The sequence below is a fragment of the Malaclemys terrapin genome, chromosome 8, assembly GCF_027887155.1.
Source record: "Malaclemys terrapin pileata isolate rMalTer1 chromosome 8, rMalTer1.hap1, whole genome shotgun sequence".
In the NCBI taxonomy this organism is placed as follows: domain Eukaryota; kingdom Metazoa; phylum Chordata; order Testudines; family Emydidae; genus Malaclemys; species Malaclemys terrapin.
Genome location: NC_071512.1, coordinates 56,965,404 through 56,985,228, shown reverse-complemented (window position 1 = coordinate 56,985,228; position 19,825 = coordinate 56,965,404). Strand labels below are relative to the sequence as shown.

Below are 19,825 nucleotides of genomic sequence, written 5' to 3'. Positions count from 1 at the left end.
CTAAGTCTTCAAGTTACTATTGTCATCATGGATCCTCTTAGGGTAGGTCTACACTTAACTGGTAGTTCAGCGGCAAGCAAATCGAACTTCTGGGTTCGACTTATCGCGTCTTGTCTGGACGAGATAAATCGAACCCGGAAGTGCTCGCCGTCGACTGTGGTACTCCAGCTCGGCGAGAGGAGTACACGAAGTTGACGGGGGAGCCTGCCTGCCGCGTCTGGACCGAGGTTAGTTCAAATTAAGATACTTCGAACTTCAGCTACGTTATTCATGTAGCTGAAGTTGCGTACCTTAGTTCAAATTGGGGGGTTAGTGTAGACTTGCCCTCAGGGAAGATGGTCTGCTGCTCTGAAAGTTCGCATGCTCCCTATTTGTGGGAAGATATTGTTTGATACAGTTCTAACCTACACAAAGTGTGCCCAAGGTAACTTACAGAAAGAAAACATGAAGCAATTTTAAAATATAGAAACAGAGCATAAGATTAGAATTACAGAACTAAAGAGAACTTAGAGCTAACAAAAATCCTATGGCAGTGTAGTGTTTCATGGGATAGGGAAGGAAAACTGAGGACTTGTGTGATACTGGAGTAAAGTCTATGCTTGCACTGAGGGGAGGAGGAAATGATTCCTGTAAGCATCACTCACATGTCTAAGGCTAACATATCTTCATTTAAGCCCAAATCTTGAGAGCCTTACATAAACCCTGACCATAGGCGTCGCAACCTTTGTAGAAGTGGGAGGGGAGGGTGGCCAAGGTCAAACTGGCAGGGGAATTAAAATACTATTTAAATATCCCACAGAGCACAATTGTAACATAAGTGACCAGAATACAAAAGGAAGCCATATTATAACATTTAAGGTATAATTATAGTATGCACAAATGAAAAAAAAAATAAGACCACTTTCATTCTAAACATCAGGACTGCATTTTATTTTTGCACTTCTTTTATTGTACTTCATTCACTTGCATTTATCATTTTACTACATACATTCCATTATTCATACTGCACTAATTAATATTATTGAACTGTAACTTGCAATTCTGTAACATTACAACAAAATCATCCTTGTTTATATAGAATGCATAGCTTAAAATTTTTAACCTTAAATTGTAAATCTCCTTGGAAAAAGGCATCAGCCAAACAAACAAACAAACAACAAACAGCTTTGAAGGGAGGTAAACATGTCCCCATCTGACAGCTACCATAAAAATGTTTTTTTTTCTAGTGTTTTATAAAAAACCAAATCAAAAATATATTTTTAGAAAACCTAACAAACACCATCAACAGGCTGTAGAGATAGAAGGAATACAATCTCTATTAAGCAAAAAATGTAAACAATGCAATTTTGATCACGCGATTATCTAGGATTGCAGTGGATATCTAGGAACGCATCTGATCCGATCTCATAGTGCATCTTGGCCTTTAGCGGCACAAACATTTTTTTCCCCACAGTGCATATGTTTCTTTTTGTTTAAAAAAAAAAAAATGTGGGGGGCATGGCCCCTGGGCCCCCCTGGTTCCAGCATATTACCCTAACTCAGCAAAGCAAATATAAGGGCATGCTTAACTTTAAACGTGTGTAAATCCCACTGAAGTCAAAAGGAAGTTTAGCCTGACTAATACTAAAGTAAAGACCACAGGATTTGGCCTTTATAAATGGTTCAATACCTACTCCTTCCAACATTGCCATCACAGCACTATGAATGGACATTATACATGTGGAGAAATGGAATTACACTGCATAGTCTCCTTTGTTTTCTATGTGATGTGTTCCACAATGAATGAGTTCTACAGTCCTTGCAATCTCCGTATCATCTTTGGCATGCAAACAAGTGATGCATACTAGCTATTATATATGAGTTTACCTATATACTGTCTGGATTGAAAAAAAAAGTTACAGATTCACAGTTAAAGTTGGGAATTTCCCAAATTCCAGTGAACTTTTATACTTTTTCTGTATTTCCTTTTCCAGTATTGCTGATTATTGAGATGCATGTCTAATATCCCCTGTTGGACCACAAAAAGCCTTTTTAGTTCCATGGCACTACTGAACAAAATAATAAGACAAGCTGTTTTTTCAACAAGTAATTTGAAATGACATTGCTGTAATGTTTTAACAGGCTGGAGCAAAGGTAACACAAACTGCAGTTATATGCTGAACTCTGAGGGAAAAAGCAACAAAAAGCCTCTCTCTTTCAAAGGATGTTCTTTCTTGAAAGTGAAATTTGAAGACAGACAGACCTACAGGGCTGAGAAAAAAGAAACCTCATTCTGCTATTACTTAATAAGTTTAATACTTTTCAACGGCACATTTCCAAGGGGAACTGATTTTTAAATAATGAATGCCTATTCAAGTGTCATTAGTGAATTATCCAGAACTCAAAGCTCACATCTTGTCAACATTCTATTACATGTGCGTGCTATAATACAGTGAGAAATGTGAACAGCCTCCTTCAAAGCCTGAGTAAATGAATCTTGTGCAGGAGACAATGCAGGGATTGGAAGAAGTAATCCTCCTTCTTTTCCCCCAGCTAAGAGGCAGTGACCTGGGTACCTGTACAGTGAGGCTACATCAACACTGCAAAAACAGAAACAAAAACAAAATGCAACAGCAAGTCTCAGAGTTCAGGTCAGCTCACCTGGGCTCCGGGGCTCATGCCTTGGGGCTAAAAATAGCAGTGCAGACATTCCGGCTCAGGCTCTGAGACCTGCCAGAGTGAATCCCATGAGATCAAGTCAGTTGACCCTGGCTCTAAAACTTGCAGCAGTGTTATTGTTTTTTCCAATGTAGCACTCCTCAGTTGCTACTACCCTGTTTCCCCGAAAATAAGACATCCTCCGAAAATAAGGCCTACTTACAGTTTTGCCTCTCGTTGTAATATAAGGCATCCCCCCGATAATAAGACCTCCCCGATAATAAGGCATCCACCGATAATAAGGCATTTTTCATTTCTGAAAAATAAGACATCCCCTGAAAATAAGACCTAGCGCATCTTTGGGAGCAAAAATTAATATAAGACACTGTCTTATTTTCGGGGAAACAGGGTATGATCCTGTGCCATGTAGTGCATGTAGCCAGTGGATCCACAGGAGATGAAACCAGGGCTCTGCAAAGATCATCCCCCAGCATCAGGGTGGATTGATTTAAAAGAAAGTGATTTAAATCAGTAAGCAGAAAATCTTGATTTAAATCATCGATTTTAACTGTGTTTTGCATTTGAACTTTTAAGTTATTTTTGTAAACAGATTGATTCACATTGGCTGGTATCCATTAAATCATGTTGATTTGCAACTAAATATAGCCTTTCCACTAAATTTGGTGCTCCTTTTTGCTAACCAGGAAGATAGACTATATCTATACATATTCATTTAAGTAATTATATAGCTTAATTTACATTTGTTTAGATTCTTAATTTTTGGTCATTTTTATGTTAGAAAATGTTGATTGATGCATTTCCTAGATGATTAATATTTTAGTTGTGATTTGTGTCAAGCGCTAGTTGTATGGAAATTCAACTTCAGTTAAAGGTGCACAAAACCAGACTATTATTTTTTTATTAAATAAAACTACCTTAAATGTGCTGGATACAAAAAAAGTTTTACCAAAACATGTTTTATGGTTAAAACTAATTGATTTGTGAAACAAAGAAAGTATTATTTGTAGTCAGTGAATGAACTGATTGTTTCACGTCCTCATGACCTTCAAGATTTTAGAACTAGTACATCTCCTCCTCTCACACCTAGTTTTTATTCATAGATTGGCAGAGGAAAACATGCTTTCCTGCTTTTTCAACTCCCAATCAGTTTCTTAACTTTGAATGAACCAGTCATTGAACTGAAATGGGTGAATAAACTGAAACGAAGAAAATATTCTCTCTGCACCTGCAAAAGAGGCTACTGATGCCAAAAGCTAGTTTAGCAGTTCTACAAACGTTGGTTCCAGATGCTTAGCCAGTGACTTCCACCAGTTCAGTAGTTTGACATTCTTTAAAACTTTGCAGCAAACATGTACTGCTTATTTTTTGTATTTACATGATTTTCATAGATTATAGTACGGTTAGGCCTTACACCATAGGTTGTCATTTTCAAATTTAATTTTAAATAGCTTTATTAACCCCCCCCACACACAACCACCCTGTATTTAATTTTCATCAAAAATCCAGCTCAAATTAAAAAACTGTTTTGTTTTTTTTAAATTATCCCTTTTTATTTACCCTACAGCATGCCTCCTCCATGGGCATCTAGAGAGAAAGTCTATCTCTGCTCTTCCTGGACTCCTGCATGCTGCAGAACAGCGGCATTCCCAGTTCCAGACAGAGTTCCTTCTCTATTGTGGAGAAGTCAGAATAATACTCCAAAGTAGTGACGACTGTAGACAGTACTGTGTGGCCTACTATGGTGTCTGCTGTGGTATCCTGCGTGATAACATAATGTTTGGTAAATGTGCATTCAGATGTCCATCTGGCCACCTTACAGATATCAGGAATAGGTACGTTATGGAGGAAGGCAACGGATGTTGACATAGATTGAGTAGAATGAGTTCTGATACCTTCAAGTGGTTGGGCATTCTGAATGCGGTAACAGGATCTGATGCAGTTAGAGATCCACTTGGAAAGGTGTTGCTTAGAGATAGCCATACCCTTTGATTTCTCGGTAGTGGAGACAAATAGCTGCAGGGACTTACGAAATGGTTTAATCCTGTCTAGATAAAAGGCGACTGCTCGTCTGATGTTAAGGATATGTAGAGCCGCTTCGTGCAGAGTCTCATGAGGTTTGGGATAGAATGCAGGTAAAGTATATTGGTTGGTTAAGGTGGAAGGTGGACACCACCTTAGGGAGAAATTTAGGGTGGGGTCGCAGGGTAACTTTATCTTTAGAGAAGGGTGGGTAGGGAGGGTAGACCATCAGGGCGCTTATTTCCCCTACTCTCCTTGCTGATGAAATAGCAACCAAGAAAGCTACCTTCATAGACATGTGGAGAAGAGATAAGGTAGCCAAGAGCTCGAAGAAAGGTTTCATAAGACCACGAAGAACTAGGTTGAGATTCCAGGCAGCTGCCAATGGATAAATCTCAGAGTAGAGATTTTGCAGGCCCATGAGAAAGCGTTTTATTGTGGGGTGGGCAAAGAGTGAATATCCGTCCAGCAAATCATGGAAGGTGGTGAGGGTCGCAAGGTGTACTCTGATGGAGCTGAGCAAGAGCCCGTCCTGTTTTAGTTTCAAAAGGTAGTCTAGGATGTTAGGGAGGGTCACGGTATGGGGTGCCAAGTATTTATGGAAGCACCACACGGAAAAGCGTTTCCACTTTTGCAAGTAAGTCTTTTCTACTATGCAGGAGGACATACCGGACTTGCTCAGAACAGGCTAATTCATGGGTCTGGAACCATGAAGGAACCACGTCGTCAGGTGGAGTTTCTGGAGCTGCGGGTGAAGAAGCCGGCCGTTGTCCTGAGAAAGCAGATCTGGTCTGTTGGGGAGAGTCCGTGGAGGATGGATAGACATGCGGAGCAGGTAAGGATACCATGTCTGTCTTGGCCAAACCGGGGAAATAAGTATGACCCGGGCCTTGTTGTCTCTGATCTTGCGTAGAACCCTGTGTATCAGAGGGATCGGTGGAAAGGCGCACATGAGAGAGTTGTTCCATGGGATGAGGAATGCGTCTCCTAGGGATGCAGTCCCAAATTGCGCTAGAGCAAAATAGGTGGCATTTGCGATTCTGGGTTGTGGCAAAGAGGTCTATAAACAGGGTGCCCCAGTGGGAGAAGAGCTTTTGTAGTATTGTGGGATGTAATTCGTGTTCTTTGGAGAAGTGTCTGCTGAGTGTGTCGGCGGTAGTGTTGTGACATCCGGGTAGGTATGAAGCGGGAATTTCTATGTGGTGTTGTATGCACCAATTCCATAACCAGATGGCCTTCATGCATAGGGAGTGTGATCGTGTTTCCCCGTCTGTTGATGTAAAACATACATGCTATATTGTCCGTTAGGACCCTGATAGACTTGTTCTTTATGAGGGGGAGAAAGTGAAGGCAGCTTGTCTCACTACTCTGAGCTCTAGGAGTAGTATGTGCAGATGCGTCTCTGGCAGGGACCAGTGGCCCTGTGCCAAGTATCTCCCCAGGTGCGCTTCCCAACCGATCAGGGAAGCATCTGTGGCGAGCATGAGTGCCGGGGAGCATTGCTGGAAGGGAACGCCCATGCAGAGGTTCTCTGGTCTTGTCCACCATTGTAGGGAAGCTAGTACGTTCACTGGAAGAGTTAGCATCATGCAGGAGCTATGTCTGCTGGGTTTGTAGCTGGAGTTGAGCCAACCCTGGCATACTTGACCACAAAGATGGTGGCTGCCATGTGACCAAGGAGCTGTAGGCAAATTCTTGCCTGTATCCTGGGACGAACAGAGAGCGTGTGTATGAGATGTGCAATAGCGAGGAATCTGTTGTGTGGGAGTGAGGTTCTGGTTCGGATTGAGTCCAGGTGATCTCTGATGAATTCGATCCGCTGTGTAGGTGTCACAGTGGATTTCTGGAAGTTTAGTTGCAGACCTAAGCTGTGGAAGAGGGAGAGGGAGAAATGGATAGCTCGTAATGTCTCGCCGTATGAGTTGTCTTTGATGAGGCAATCGTCTAGGTAGGGGAAAAGTCTGAGCCCGTGTCTGCGGAGGAGGGCCACGACTACGGCTAGAGTCTTGGAGAATACTCTCGGTGCTGTGGAGAGTCCGAAAGGGAGTACCCTGTATTGAAAGTACCCTGTATCCGAGCGTGAATCGCAGGAAGCGTCTGTGGGCTGGATGAATGGTTATGTGAAAATAGGCGTCTTGTAGGTTGAGGGCTGTGAACCAGTCCCCTTGTTCCAGTGTGGGTATTATTGTGCCCAGTGTGACCATCTTGAATTTCTGTACACGTATGAATTTGTTCAGTCAGGATAGGTCTAATATAGGCCTCTATTCCCTGCTCTTCTTTTGGGTCAGAAAGTAGTGGGAATAGAACCCTTTTCCTCGATATTGTGTCGGCACAGGTTCCACTGCACCTAGCTGTAGAAGATAAGCCACTTCTACGTGAAGTAGGTGCTTGTGAGAGGGGTCCCTGAAGAGGGACGGGGAAGGGGGAAAGATAGGAGGGTAGAATATAAAAGGGATGGAGTAACCGGACTGAACTATTTCCAAGACCCAATGGTCCTGTGTGATCTGCTGCCAGGCATGGTGGAAAACCTGGAGGCAGTGGCCAAATGGGCAAATAGGCAGTGGAGTCAAGGGGTGGTCATGCAGACCCTCAACCAATGCTTCAAAATTGTTGTGTGTTTCCCCGATTGGTGGAGGTAGCTGGCTGCGCTTGGTTTAGTCTGCGCTAGGAGATCTAGCGCGATTCCTGGCTATATTGTATGGTCTGGGCTGGGACCGGTGATATTGTTGTGTGCATGGCCTCTGATAAGGTTGATACCGTTGTCTCCTGGGAAGGGATGGGTAAATGCCAGGGTGCGCAGGGTTGCTCTAGAGTCTTTCATAGTGTGAAGGACTTCATCGGTTTTTGTGGGGTTTTTTTGAAAAAAGCTTATCTTTATCAAAGGGGAGGTGCTCCACTTTGGTCTGCAGGTCTCTGGGGATACCAGATGCAGACAGCCAGGAAGATCTGCGCATAACCACCGCAGCTGCGGTAGTGCGGGCTGCTGTGTCCACCATGTCTAGAGATGCTTGTAGGGCCGTTCTGTAGACCAATTGGCCTTCGACAAGGACTGACTTAAAGTCTGCTCTCCTGTCCTCCGAGATATGGGAGGTAAAATCAAAGAGTTTATTGTAATTGTCGAAGTCATAGCTTGCAAGTAGGGCGGAATAGTTTGCAATTCTGAATTGCAGAGTGGAGAAGGTATAGACCTTGCGGCCCAAGAGGTCAAGGCCTTTGAGGTTCGTGTCTTGCGGGGTGGGCCGGTAGTGCGGCTGTTTCGTCCTGTGTGTCGCTGCATCCACTACAAAAGAATTCGGTTCTGGGTGAGAAAATAAGAAGTCTACATCTTTAGCAGAAACATAATATTTACGTTCAGCCTTTTTGCAAGTTGGTGGGATAGAGGCTGGAGTCTGCCAGAGGCTGGAGTCTGTCAGCTGGTTCTAGGAGTGCTTCATTTATGGGGAGCCCGATCTTTGAGGGCACAGAGACTTGGAGGATTTTGAGGAGTCTGTGTTGTGTCTCCTGGACCTCCTATAAAGGGATGTCCTGGCTGAGTGCCATCCTCTTGAAAACTTCTTGGAATTGTTTAAAGTTGTCCACATTCTGTGGAGGTGGAGGCATGAGGGCTCCGCCTGGAGTGATGGAGAGTTAGGAGTTGATGAATCAGGGTATGGTCCATAGCCCACCTCTTCAGGAGTGGGGTTCAGGCACTCTAGAAGTAGATGGAGCTAGAGATAGAGGCGCAGAAGCTTGTGGTCTGGTGGCAGAAGCATGAGGACGAGTGGCAGCAGGAGCTGGCCAAGGGTACCACTGAGCCAAGGCATGGGATAAGATAAGTTAGGTGCCACCCACGGGGGGGGGGGGGGGGAAGGGGGTGAAGTAGGGAAACTGAGGCTGGTGGTTGTGACCCGTGACCTGAGGTGCAAAAGGTTCCAGTGGAGGAGGAAAGGCAGGTGGGGAGAACTCTGCCTGCTGCTGCCTATCAGGCTCACTGTCAGTGAAAGTAGCCAGATCAGGTGGGGAGAGCGGCTGGTCAAAGAGTGAGCACTGTGTCAAGCAGCGGAGAGTCAGGCTGAGGGGCCACTGAAATGTCATCCTGACTTAAGAATTCCTGCTGCTGCTCCCTGGGCTGTGATCTTGCCGAGCGTGATCTGTGCTCAGAAGCGTGCACTGACTTCTGTTTTGCTTTCCCTGGTGCCGTTTGTAGGCTCCCTGCGGGAGGTCCGCTGCTGCTGGAGTGGCAGGCAGGCTCGTTGCCGATGTTCTTGTCGGCAATGGGGCAGAACACGCTGTCGGCACTGGGTCTATTTTCGGTGCCGAGGGAACCGGGGCCGAGGAGACATTCCCGGTAGGGGAAGTCGGGTCCCTGCCTCTGCGCTCCGCAGGAGCCATGGCTGAGGTGCTGGGACGGTCAGAGGCACCTGCCTTCGGCGCTGCCAGCACTGAGGGTAAGGATCTCGCAGGAGACCCTTTACCCTTTTAAAAGTCTCCAGATGGAGACAGTTGGGCTTCCTGCCTCTTTGCATGAGACGACGTAGTATTGTTTTCCATGGGACAGTAGGTGGGCTGTGGTTTGCCAATAAAGGTTTGATAAGGGCAGGGTAGGGTGGGGGTAAGAGAGCGGAGAGAAAGATGGTGTTGGGACCTTAAGTAAAGGTGATACCTAGTGCCTCTGACATTTGACTACAAACTTCCAGTTACCTAATTTCAAATATTTATAGTTATAACCACATTCTAATAATCATTATGGCATTAATATTTATAGCACTGGCAGCCTTAATTGCTCCAGTAATTTTGTGTATGTGGGAATTCCCTTAGTTATTTAAGTTTTGCATAGATCTTGGATGTGTGAGAGCTTGATGCTGAAGAGTCACAAAACAAGTTGCAACAGAGAATTGGAGCCAGGATGTCTATTGAGTTTAGAAGCTCCACAGGAATCCTGCCCTCGACCCGCTCACTCTTTATGGAATTTACAAGCAGCACAAAAATCCTGGTCCCAGCTCTTTCCCTGCTTGTTTAAGTTCTGCAGGAGTCTCCTCCTCAGAGATTATAAGCAACATAGGTTTCTCAACCAGGTGTTTTAAATTCACTTTGATCTTGGGCACTGATCCTAGAAATACTTCATACCTTGAAATGATGCACAGCACTTAGAAATAATTGTTAGAGGACTTTTCCAAAAACGAAACAGTCATTTTTACATCACATCTCTCAAACAGGTTGAATAATTCATCTCAACCAGGAAGTCAAATATCAGACAGGATGGATAAAAATCAATTGAAAAAATAAACAGATTTTTAAAATGTAAATTGGATTTTTTTATTTAAATTAAATACAGGCATATTTTTTTAAAATAATTTATTTAAAAATAAATCAGAAATGTACAACTTATGTTAAGGCCTCAGTGTATTATAATCTATTAAAATCATTAAAATTAAATATAAAAATAACATTAAACTTTAAAATTGACACGTTTTAAAGAAGTTCAAATCACTGAACTTGTGGAAGTCACTGGCTAAAGCACCTGGAACCAGTTTTCTGACATACTAAACAAGCCTTTGATTGTAGGCACAGAGAGAATATTTTCTTCATTTCCAGTTTATTCAACTATTTCAGTTCAATGACTAGTTCAAAGTTAAGAAACCAGTTCAGAGTTGAAAAAGCAGAAAAGCTTGTTTTACTCTCCCACATCTATGCAAAAACATTGGAAGTGAGATGGTGAGATGTACTTGTTCTAACATCTTTAAGGGACCTGGTAACCAGAAACAAACAGTTCAATTCACTGACTACAGATAGTACTTCCTTTGTTTAATAAATCAGTTAGTTTTGATAACCTTTTTGATAAACCTTTTTTTCTTATGTATTCAGCACATTTAAGGTAGAGGGTTTTTCTAAATGCTGTTTTTATGCATTTTTAATTGAATTTTAATTGCCACTTAAATAGAGCTTGACACAAATCACAACTAAAAAGTTTATCATTATCTAGTAAAGAAATACATCATTTACCATTTTCTAGCATAATAAAATGTAAAAATTAAGAATAGGAATAAATAAAAATTACCATATAATTGGTTAAATAAAGGTACATAGATAGGGCACTACCAATTTCATGGCAGTGAAAAACATGTCACGGATCGTGAGCTAACCCCTTCCCCGTGAAATCTGATCTCCCACATGCAGCTGGGAGGCTTCTAGCTGTGAGTCCCAGACTGGCCCAGGAGGGATAGGATTTGTCCTTCCCCTAAACAGTCACTCTTGGGGGAAGATCAGACCCACCTCCGGTGCCTCCCCCGCTGCAGGAAGCTCTGGGGCTTGGCAGTAGCCCCGGAGGTGGCTTGTGGAGGTGGGTCCGATCTCCCCCTGCTGCGGGGAGTACCCCAGTTGTTGGGAAGGGAGAGGGGGACTATTTACAAGTCCCAGATGGCCTGGGGAGGGACAGAACCTGTCCTTACTGGTCTGGGGAGGGACAGGATTTGTCCTTCTCCTGCATGGCTGCTCTGGGGTGGGGACAGGGGGAAGGGGAGAGATCAGACCCACCTCTGGGCATCTTTTTGGGTTGTGAACCTTCTGGTTACACCACCATGAAATTTCAGATGTAAACATCTGAAAACATGAAATGGACCAATTTTAAAACCTTCTTGCCATGAAACTGATCAAAATGGACAGTGAACTTGGTAGGGCCCTATATATAGATAAAGTATATTTTCCTGGCTAGCAAAAAGTAGTACCAAATTTAGTGCAAAGCCTATATTTAGTTGTAAACAAACATGTTTTAATGGTTACCAACCAATGAGAAGCAAAACATGATTAAAATAGATGATTTAAATAAAGGTTTCCTACTTGCTGATTTAAATCATGATTAAAGTCAATGATTTAAATCAATCCACCCTGATTTCAGACAAGTCAAAATTCTCCTGTGGCAAAAGACTACATATTCAAAAATTCACACAGAAGGAATTAGAAGTTGCTCAGTTTGAGAGTATAAACAAATAAACCGTCTAATGGAAACTGTCTTACATCCCTAATTTTGTAAGGCTATCATGGCTCCATAATACAGTATCTGCTCATGCATGAGAAAAATCTACATTTGTTCTCTCAAAAATCATTGTATATTTGGTAAAAAATAAAGGTGACAATCTACTTTGAATGTAAAATGACTACTTAGGAAGATAAACCTATCAGTCAAGATGTGGACTAGATGCCTAAAATCCATATGAAGGTGCCTGAACAGATGGCCTGGTTTTCAAAAGTGTTGAGCAGCAACTCCCATTGATATGTGTGTGTAATATATATATATTACACACACAGATTGATGCACAGTAATGGAATATATCAAGACCAATTTTTGAGAAATGTCAATTATTGATATGCTGTCATAAGTAGCCAGGTTTCCGGTTATACACAAAGCACTTCTTCCTAGAATAATACACAAAAATACAGTAAAAAACATATGTGATGCCAACATATTGAAGAATCACTTGCTAGAGGTAGGTAAAAATGAATATAATTCCCCGATGAAAGATAAATATAGCTTTCTAGGTAATTATAGTGTCATCAGAAGAAAAGAAAAGAAAATATGTGACCGATTATGAGCCTTGCAGCCTCCACAGTAGCGTAGGCAGTTGTAGGATAGCTTGAAGAATAACTGGGAATATCCACTTTGAAACTACTGACACCCATAGAAAACAACTTTTACTGACTTCAGTGGACATTGGATCAGGCCCTTTATAATTCAAAGAGAGGCTAATGTTTAGAGTTAAGAGTTTTATATTTGGTGCCTTTCCTGTTTGCTGAATATTACAAACCAGTAAGTCCAAAATCCAAATTGCATATTAAAATACTACATTTTTCTCACTTGTTGGCAGGCACAATAAAAACACACGAACAAAAGGCTTAAGAAAAATGCAGCCTAATACATCACACACTATTCTATTGTTCTTTCATTTCCTATGTGCCATGCATCCCTTCATCTTCCCTGCTCTTACAAAGTAAAGCTATACTGATGTGTCCATTATGATGGGCCTGTGCTGTATTTTTCTAAGAATAGGTCTCACCCTAAGAAGTGCACAGCACCTAAACGACTACTGACCTCAGTAAGAGTTTGGCACTTCTTAGGGTGAGACTTTTAAACTATAAGGCAGTGGTTTCCAAAGTTTTCTTATTGTGTACCCCTACCAGCTGCCTGCATATCTATACCCTTCTCATCACTGTTACTTTGTGTGTTCTTCTTAACACTACCTGTTTTCAGCCATCTGTCCATATTTCACTGTTACATACAGGTATTATTATAGTGTGAGGTATACAACTGAAAAAAAACCCTAAGTTCTGAGCTCAGTTAGATTGGACAGTTGCGTGGCAACTGAACCCATGCTGTACAGTGATTGGAGGTGAGGGCTCTGTATGTACGCATCTCTGTAGATCTATGTTCTCACTTGTACATCTTAAAGTAAATTAACTACGGTATTTTATATAACAAATTCCCACAGAGTTTTAAAGCTTCATCTGAGTAGCCTATTATGAAAATGCAATAAACAAAACAATTAATAAATAAAATTCACTATTACACAATAACTCCTGTGTATCCCCAGAGATGTCTGACATAACCCCAGGGGTATGCGTACCACAGTTTGGGAACCCCTGCTATAAGGTGGTCAGGGAAAGGACATGTGTGATACCTAAAGCTCTATCTACATTTATTTTGCTATACAGATTAACACTAAATAGTAACTGTGACAGACCCAGACCAATGGGGTACAGGAGTCTGGTAGAGGGCAAATATACTGGTCACTGGATGAGTAGTTTTCTGTTCCCTGAGTGACCAGAGCAGGGGCTGCACTACAGAAATCAGGAACCTGCTAGAACCAGTTAAGGCGGGCAGGCTAATTAGGACACCTGGAGCCAATTAAGAAGAAGCTGCTAGAATCAATTAAGGCAGGCTAATCAGGGCATCTGGGTATTAAAAGGAGCTCACTTCAGTTTGTGGAGCGAGTGTGAGGAGCTGAGACCAAGAGGCACAAGGAGCTGAGAGTTAGAGGGTGTGCTGCTGGAGGACTGAGGAGCACAAGTATTATCAGACACCAGGAGGAAGATCCTGTGATGAGAATAAGGAAGGTGTTTGGAGGAGGCCATGGGGAAGTAGCCCAGGGAGTTGTAGCTGTCCTGCAGCTGTTACAGGAGGCACTATAGACAGCTGCAGTCCACAGGGCCCTGGGCTGGAACCTGGAGTAGAGGGCGGGCCCGGGTTCCTCCCAATTGACCTGGACTGTGGGTTCTTCCAGAGGGGAAGGTCTCTGGGCTGTTCCCCAACCCACATGGTGAATCTCTGAGGCAAGAAAATCCGCCAATAAGCGCAGGACCCACCAAGGAGGAACTTTGTCACATAACATATATTTTACACATACCCTTATAACAAAAATAGATAAAAAGTCAAATCTTTAAGTATTTTTTTTTTTTACCACGTAAAAAGAAAAGGAAGCAAGTATTGGACAGAATCAGTTGTATGATATTGTCATGCACAGGGTGGAATATTCTATATGAAGAGAAAACCACAAACAATGAAAAAGGAAGAAGGACTTTGTGGGATGTACTTTGCCACTATTGCAAACGTACTGAAGAAAAACAATGTAATTGGCTACAAAGAGGCAAAAAGCAAACAAGCTGAAAAGAAAAGCTAGATAAATCATTGTACTTGTACAACAAATTCCCCAAAATCCATCACGATACAAAAAGGAAGGCAGCAACAGCCCTAAACAGAAAACAATTTTGGGGGGTGGGGGTGGAGAAAAGCATTTTAAAAGAAAATATGCCATTGGCATTCTCAAAAGGCAAATACTCTGAATGAAGTTCTCCATCTGGAAACAGATAATTCTGCTCAAATGTGTCACACAGTAACCATGGCAATGTAATGAAGAAAAACAGCGCTCATTAATAATGGTCGGGATGATAAATGAGCATATCAACTTATAATATTGAAACAATTATTAACGGGGAAAAAAGTATAGGAAAACAGTGTGGAGAATTGCTTTAGGACTCTCAGATTCCTGTGACCATACTGACAATAAGGGAGACAACTAGCACAACTATAATGCTACAAGAGTATTTCCGGTGATGATGACACTACATTCTGGCTCAGTCAATAAAGGGCAGGAATCCCTTACCCCCCAAATACACCTGTGCATGCTGTGACTTTCGGTAATGTCTCTTATTTATTAAGCCCTAAAATAGAGCAGTGAGAACTACTACATATTGTCAAGAATTCAGCTGGCTCTTGGTGCAGTCGCAACCCAATGAGCTTGGCTGAGCCCAATAAACCCTCATTATGTGACTGTGCTTTCTGATTGGATTGAAGGGCCAACAGTTCACCATTTAAGCCTTGTACCAAAAGCAGCATAGTGGCTGCTCGATGTGTTCCACATCCGCAGCTGTGCTAGACCTGGTTCCTGCTCTGGCCCTTGCTCCTACCCGTACCTGCTTCTACTCCACCCCTAGCCCCAACCTTCCTCAGAACTCCTGACTCCGACCACTGGCTTGACCCTGACCATAACTGTGGCTCTGCATCTATGGTTGTTCTAGCTCCTGACTCTGACCACTGGCTTGTCTCCTGACCATGACTCCAGTTCTGCCCTCTGATTCTACTCCGACAACTAGGCTAGATTCCTGTTCCAACCACTAAGTAACTCCACCTACACCCTGCTGTATGACACATACCCTACAATGCATTTCCATTTTAGACATGTACAGAATGGCAGGTTTGCCTGTATCCTAAAAAAATAGACGTGGGTTAAGATAAGCCTTTGTTCTTTATTTTTAGTGATGTACTGTGCATTAGACACGAGGCATGTGGTTCTATAGTCACAGCATTGAGGAGAAAGTTTCTCAATCACACCCTCATTTTTCTGTGCTTCAAATTTTCCTTAATGTCTCTTGCATTTAGATCAGATGACATTTAAGTTTATTCTTCACCCCTTATAACACACATTACTGCTCTGTAAAATACAAACCTCTTGTCCAACACACTGGTAGGCAAATTTCTCTGTACTGTAATTATTCCTACTGGGTACTGTAATTATTCCTACAGCTGTGTTCAAGATACACACATAACAGTCATACTAGGTCAGACCAAAGGTCCATCTAGCCCAGTATCCTGTCTTCTGACAATGGCCAATGTCAGATGCCCCAGAAGGAATGAACAGAACAGGTAATCATAAAGTGATCCATCCCCTGTTGCCCATTCCCAGATTCTGACAAACAGAGGCTAGGAATACAATCCCTGCCCATCCTGACTAACAGCCATTGATGGACCTATCCTCCATGAACTTATCTAGTTCTTTTTTGAACCCTGTTATAGTCTTGGCCTTCACAACATCCTCTGGCAAGGAGTTTCACAGGTTGACTGTGCGAAAAAATACTTCCTTTTGTATGTTTTAAACCTGCTGCCAATTTGGTGACCTCTAGTTCTTGTGTTATGAGAAGGAGTAAATAACACTTCCTTATTTACTTTCTCCACACCAGTCATGATTTTATAGACCTCTATCATATCCTCCCTTATTCATCTCTTTTCCAGACTGAAAAGTCCCAGTCTTATCAATCTCTCCTCTTATGGAAGCAGCTCCATACCCCTAATCATTTTTGTTGCCCTTTTCTGAACCTTTTCCAAGTCCAATATATCTTTTTTGAGATGGGGTGACCACATCAACACACAGTAGTCAAGATGTGGGCATACCATGGATTTATATAGAGGCAATATGATATTTTCTGTCTTCTTATCTATCCCTTTCATAATGATTCCCAACATTCTGTTTGCTTTTTGAACTGCTGCTGCACATTGAGTGGATGTTTTCAGAGAACTATCCACAATGACTCCAAGATCTTTCTTTCGTTGTAACAGCTAAATTAGACCCCATCATTTTATATGTATGGTTGGGATCATGTTTTCCAAAGTGCATTACTTTGCATTTATGAACACTGAATTTCATCTGCCATTTTGTTGTCCAGTCACCCAGTTTTGTGAGATCCTTTTGTAGCTCTTCGCAGTCTGACTGGGACTTAACTATCTTGAGTAGTTTTGTATCATCTTCAAACTTTGCCACCTCACTGTTTACCCCTTTTTCTAGATCATTTATGAATATGTTGAATAGGGCTGGGCTCAGTACAGACCCTTGGGGGACGCCACTATTTACCTCTCTCCATTCTGAAAACTGACCATTTATTCCTACCCTTTGTTTCCTATCTTCTAACCAGTTACCAATCAATGACAAGACCTTCCCTCTTATCCCGAGACAGCTTACTTTGCTTAAGAGCCTTTGGCGAGGGACCGTGTCAAAGGCTTTCTGAAAATCTAAGTACACTATATCCCCCTTGTCCACATGCTTGTTGACCAGAGCTGCCAGTGCAGGAGGATTGTCCAGGAAAACAGGAAACTAAGCATCTGGGCAGAATATGCAGAGGCAAAGGATAACCAGGTGGCAGAGAAGCACGTGCAGAGGAGCAGATCAAAGAATCCAGGATATTCCATAGTTCCTTGGCTGTGGAATTTGCTGCCCAATTGTGCAGTAGTCTTGGGTTTTCTTTTAGTTTTTTTTTTAAATCTTATTTCTAGCCTTCCTGGCTGTGAAGAAAAGCTTCCTGTCTCAACCCTAAATTACTATGATAACTCCAACCACAGTTTGTCAGCGTACCACAGACCTTCCACACCAAATCATAAGCCTCTACCACTTGAGCTAAAAGAGTAACTCCAAACCACTCATGGGAATGGGGAAGACAGTACATTTACTGTACATAGGGGTTGGTTTAAAGTAGTAACCGGTCATAGATCTAGCCACGTTCTGCCTTTGTGGCACATCACCAAAGTGCTGTGGGGGGGAATCCAACTCCTGGGTCCTCAGGTGTTTTAAGATTCCTTGGGTTTCAACAGGCTGCAGCACTGTTTCCTTCCTTGGCCCTCTGGTACATTCCCTGGGCAACAACTCTGTCTGCTACTCCATCATGGGAATGGAGCGCCTCAGCCCCCACTAGGGATCAAAGATTCACAATTTCTCACCTACAGAACATTTAAAAGCTAGAGCCCTATTTTGACAAATGATTGTATTTCTCATTTTAACAATAAATGGCAAATATCAGGAAAGCTTTTAGAAAATCTTAACTACTTTAAACATACTTACCAGTAAAGTGAGCCTCTTAGCTGCTAAAACCAAATATGTCAGTCTAATATGTGAATGTCAATGGAATGATAGCAGCACAGTAGATGCCATGGAAGATCAGCAGTAGACGAGTTAAACACTCTCCAAAGCCCGTTTACAAAGTAAAGATTTTCAGGTAAAATGTTGCCAACTTGACAATGGTCCTCTCATTTTTTAGCAAATGTGTGACAAGCCACCATGACAACTGATCTCAACTCTGACCTTTGGAGTAATTCAATGTTGATGGCTTGTTCAATGTTGACTTCATTGTGAAGACTAACAACTGGGTTGGTGGATTTCACAAATATCTACTAGGAAACTAACCATATCATTAACTCTCATTACACAGGCCAACAAATCAGCCCTCTGATGACCAACCTTGTCCATATTTGAACAGTGACCAATTCTGCTGAGTCGTCTAGTCCCTTGGCAATTCTACATCACAATTATTATGGACTATTCTAACTACATGGGTTTTTCAGTGCTGTGTGTTACGTACTGAATCTAAAATGTGCTCATTGCCAAGAGTACTGCTGAAGTCAAGTCGGTGAGGAGCGCTATATTTTTTAAGAGTGCAGTTGCACAAATAAAATACAAATATTGCAAACAAATTAAAAAGTGATCAGTGATAATGTTGCTTGGAAAACTGTAAACAAGTATAAATTTCAGCATTATAAACAAGTTTCTGGGAAGACTACTCTGTGGTGTTTTGATTTCTACAAAGTTCAGACAGGGATCTCAGGAGAACTTGGTATTGCACATTTGACTAGTAACGCTAAGGAGGTTTATTATTTTTATTTTGCAGATCCTGGGAGAAAAAAGATCAGTCGTTGGCTAGTCAGCATGGAGGAGGGTTACAGGATTAGATGGAGTATGGTCTAGTCCAGTTTGGCAATTCCTACCTTTCTGGTATAAATTAAAGTGAACACCTGGTAGGACCAGCTATTTTTAAGGTTGCAAAGTAGTTTCCATTACAACTCCATTTTCACACACACTACTTTCTGAAACATCCACCATTGGGGCAAAAATGTCCATGCTTGATCTCAATCTAAAATTGGATTTGGAAAGTTTGAGCAAAATTCCTTTGGCTGTATTGAGTTATACTTTTCCTGTTTTAGGAGCACACAGGGTATAGAGAAAAAATAAGAATTACCCCAAAGGCTATTTTAATACAGCACAAAGAATCAATAAAAGACACAATCACAATGTGTAAAAAACTTTGGAGGTCACCATTGCACTACTAAACTAAACTTCTCTTAAATGGTACAATCTTTAATTACAAGTTCTCCAGGCTTCTTAGATATACATTTGTGTTTAAGGAAACATTGTGTTATATATTACATTTTATTACATTATTGGAGAAATAGTCATGTGATCACACAATTAAAGACGGTCAAGGAATGCTTATGAAGCCAAAGAACACACAGAGTTGAGGCTGTTCATTCATAATTACCTTTCATATACAGTAACTCCTCACTTAACATTATAGTTATGTTCCTGAAAAATGTGACTAAGTGAAATGATGTTAAGCGAATCCAATTTCCATTAATGTAAATGAGGGGGTTAGGTTCCAGGGAAATTTTTTTCACAAGACAAAAGACTATATATATATATATATATACACACACACACACAAACACACAGAGTAAGTTTTAAACAAACAATTTAATACTGGTACACAGTGATGACGATTGTGAAGCTTGGTTGAGGTGGAGGAGTTAGAGGGTGGGATATTTCCCAGGGAATGCCTTACTGCTAAATGATGAACTAGCAATTGGCTGAGCCCTCAAGGGTTAACACTCACACTCTACAAGGCATCAGGAATGGAGGGAGGGTAGACAGCATCGCAGACAGACACACACACTCTGTGTGTGTGTGTGTGTGTGTGTGTGTGTGTGTGTGTGTGTGTGTGTGAGAGAGAGAGAGAGATGCGCATTTCCCCTTTAAGTACGCTGACCCTACTCTTAAGTACACTGCCTTGTTAATTAGATCAG

At 41.9% G+C, this 19,825-nt stretch overlaps 1 protein-coding gene across 4 annotated transcripts in view; it reads right to left on the bottom strand.

Moving 5' to 3' along the window:
* Positions 1-19,825, bottom strand: part of C8H1orf21 (chromosome 8 C1orf21 homolog) — a 191,750-nt gene that overhangs the window by 72,648 nt on the left and 99,277 nt on the right. For 2 of the 4 annotated variants that reach the window (XM_054037149.1, XM_054037151.1), the window contains exon 1: positions 2,861-2,995. The exons of the other annotated variants lie outside the window; for them this stretch is intronic. In XM_054037149.1, the coding sequence (XP_053893124.1) occupies positions 2,861-2,969 (109 nt within the window). In that variant the 5' untranslated portion in view covers positions 2,970-2,995. Of the gene's footprint in view, positions 1-2,860; positions 2,996-19,825 lie in introns of those variants that run through there. 4 annotated transcript variants of the gene reach the window in all.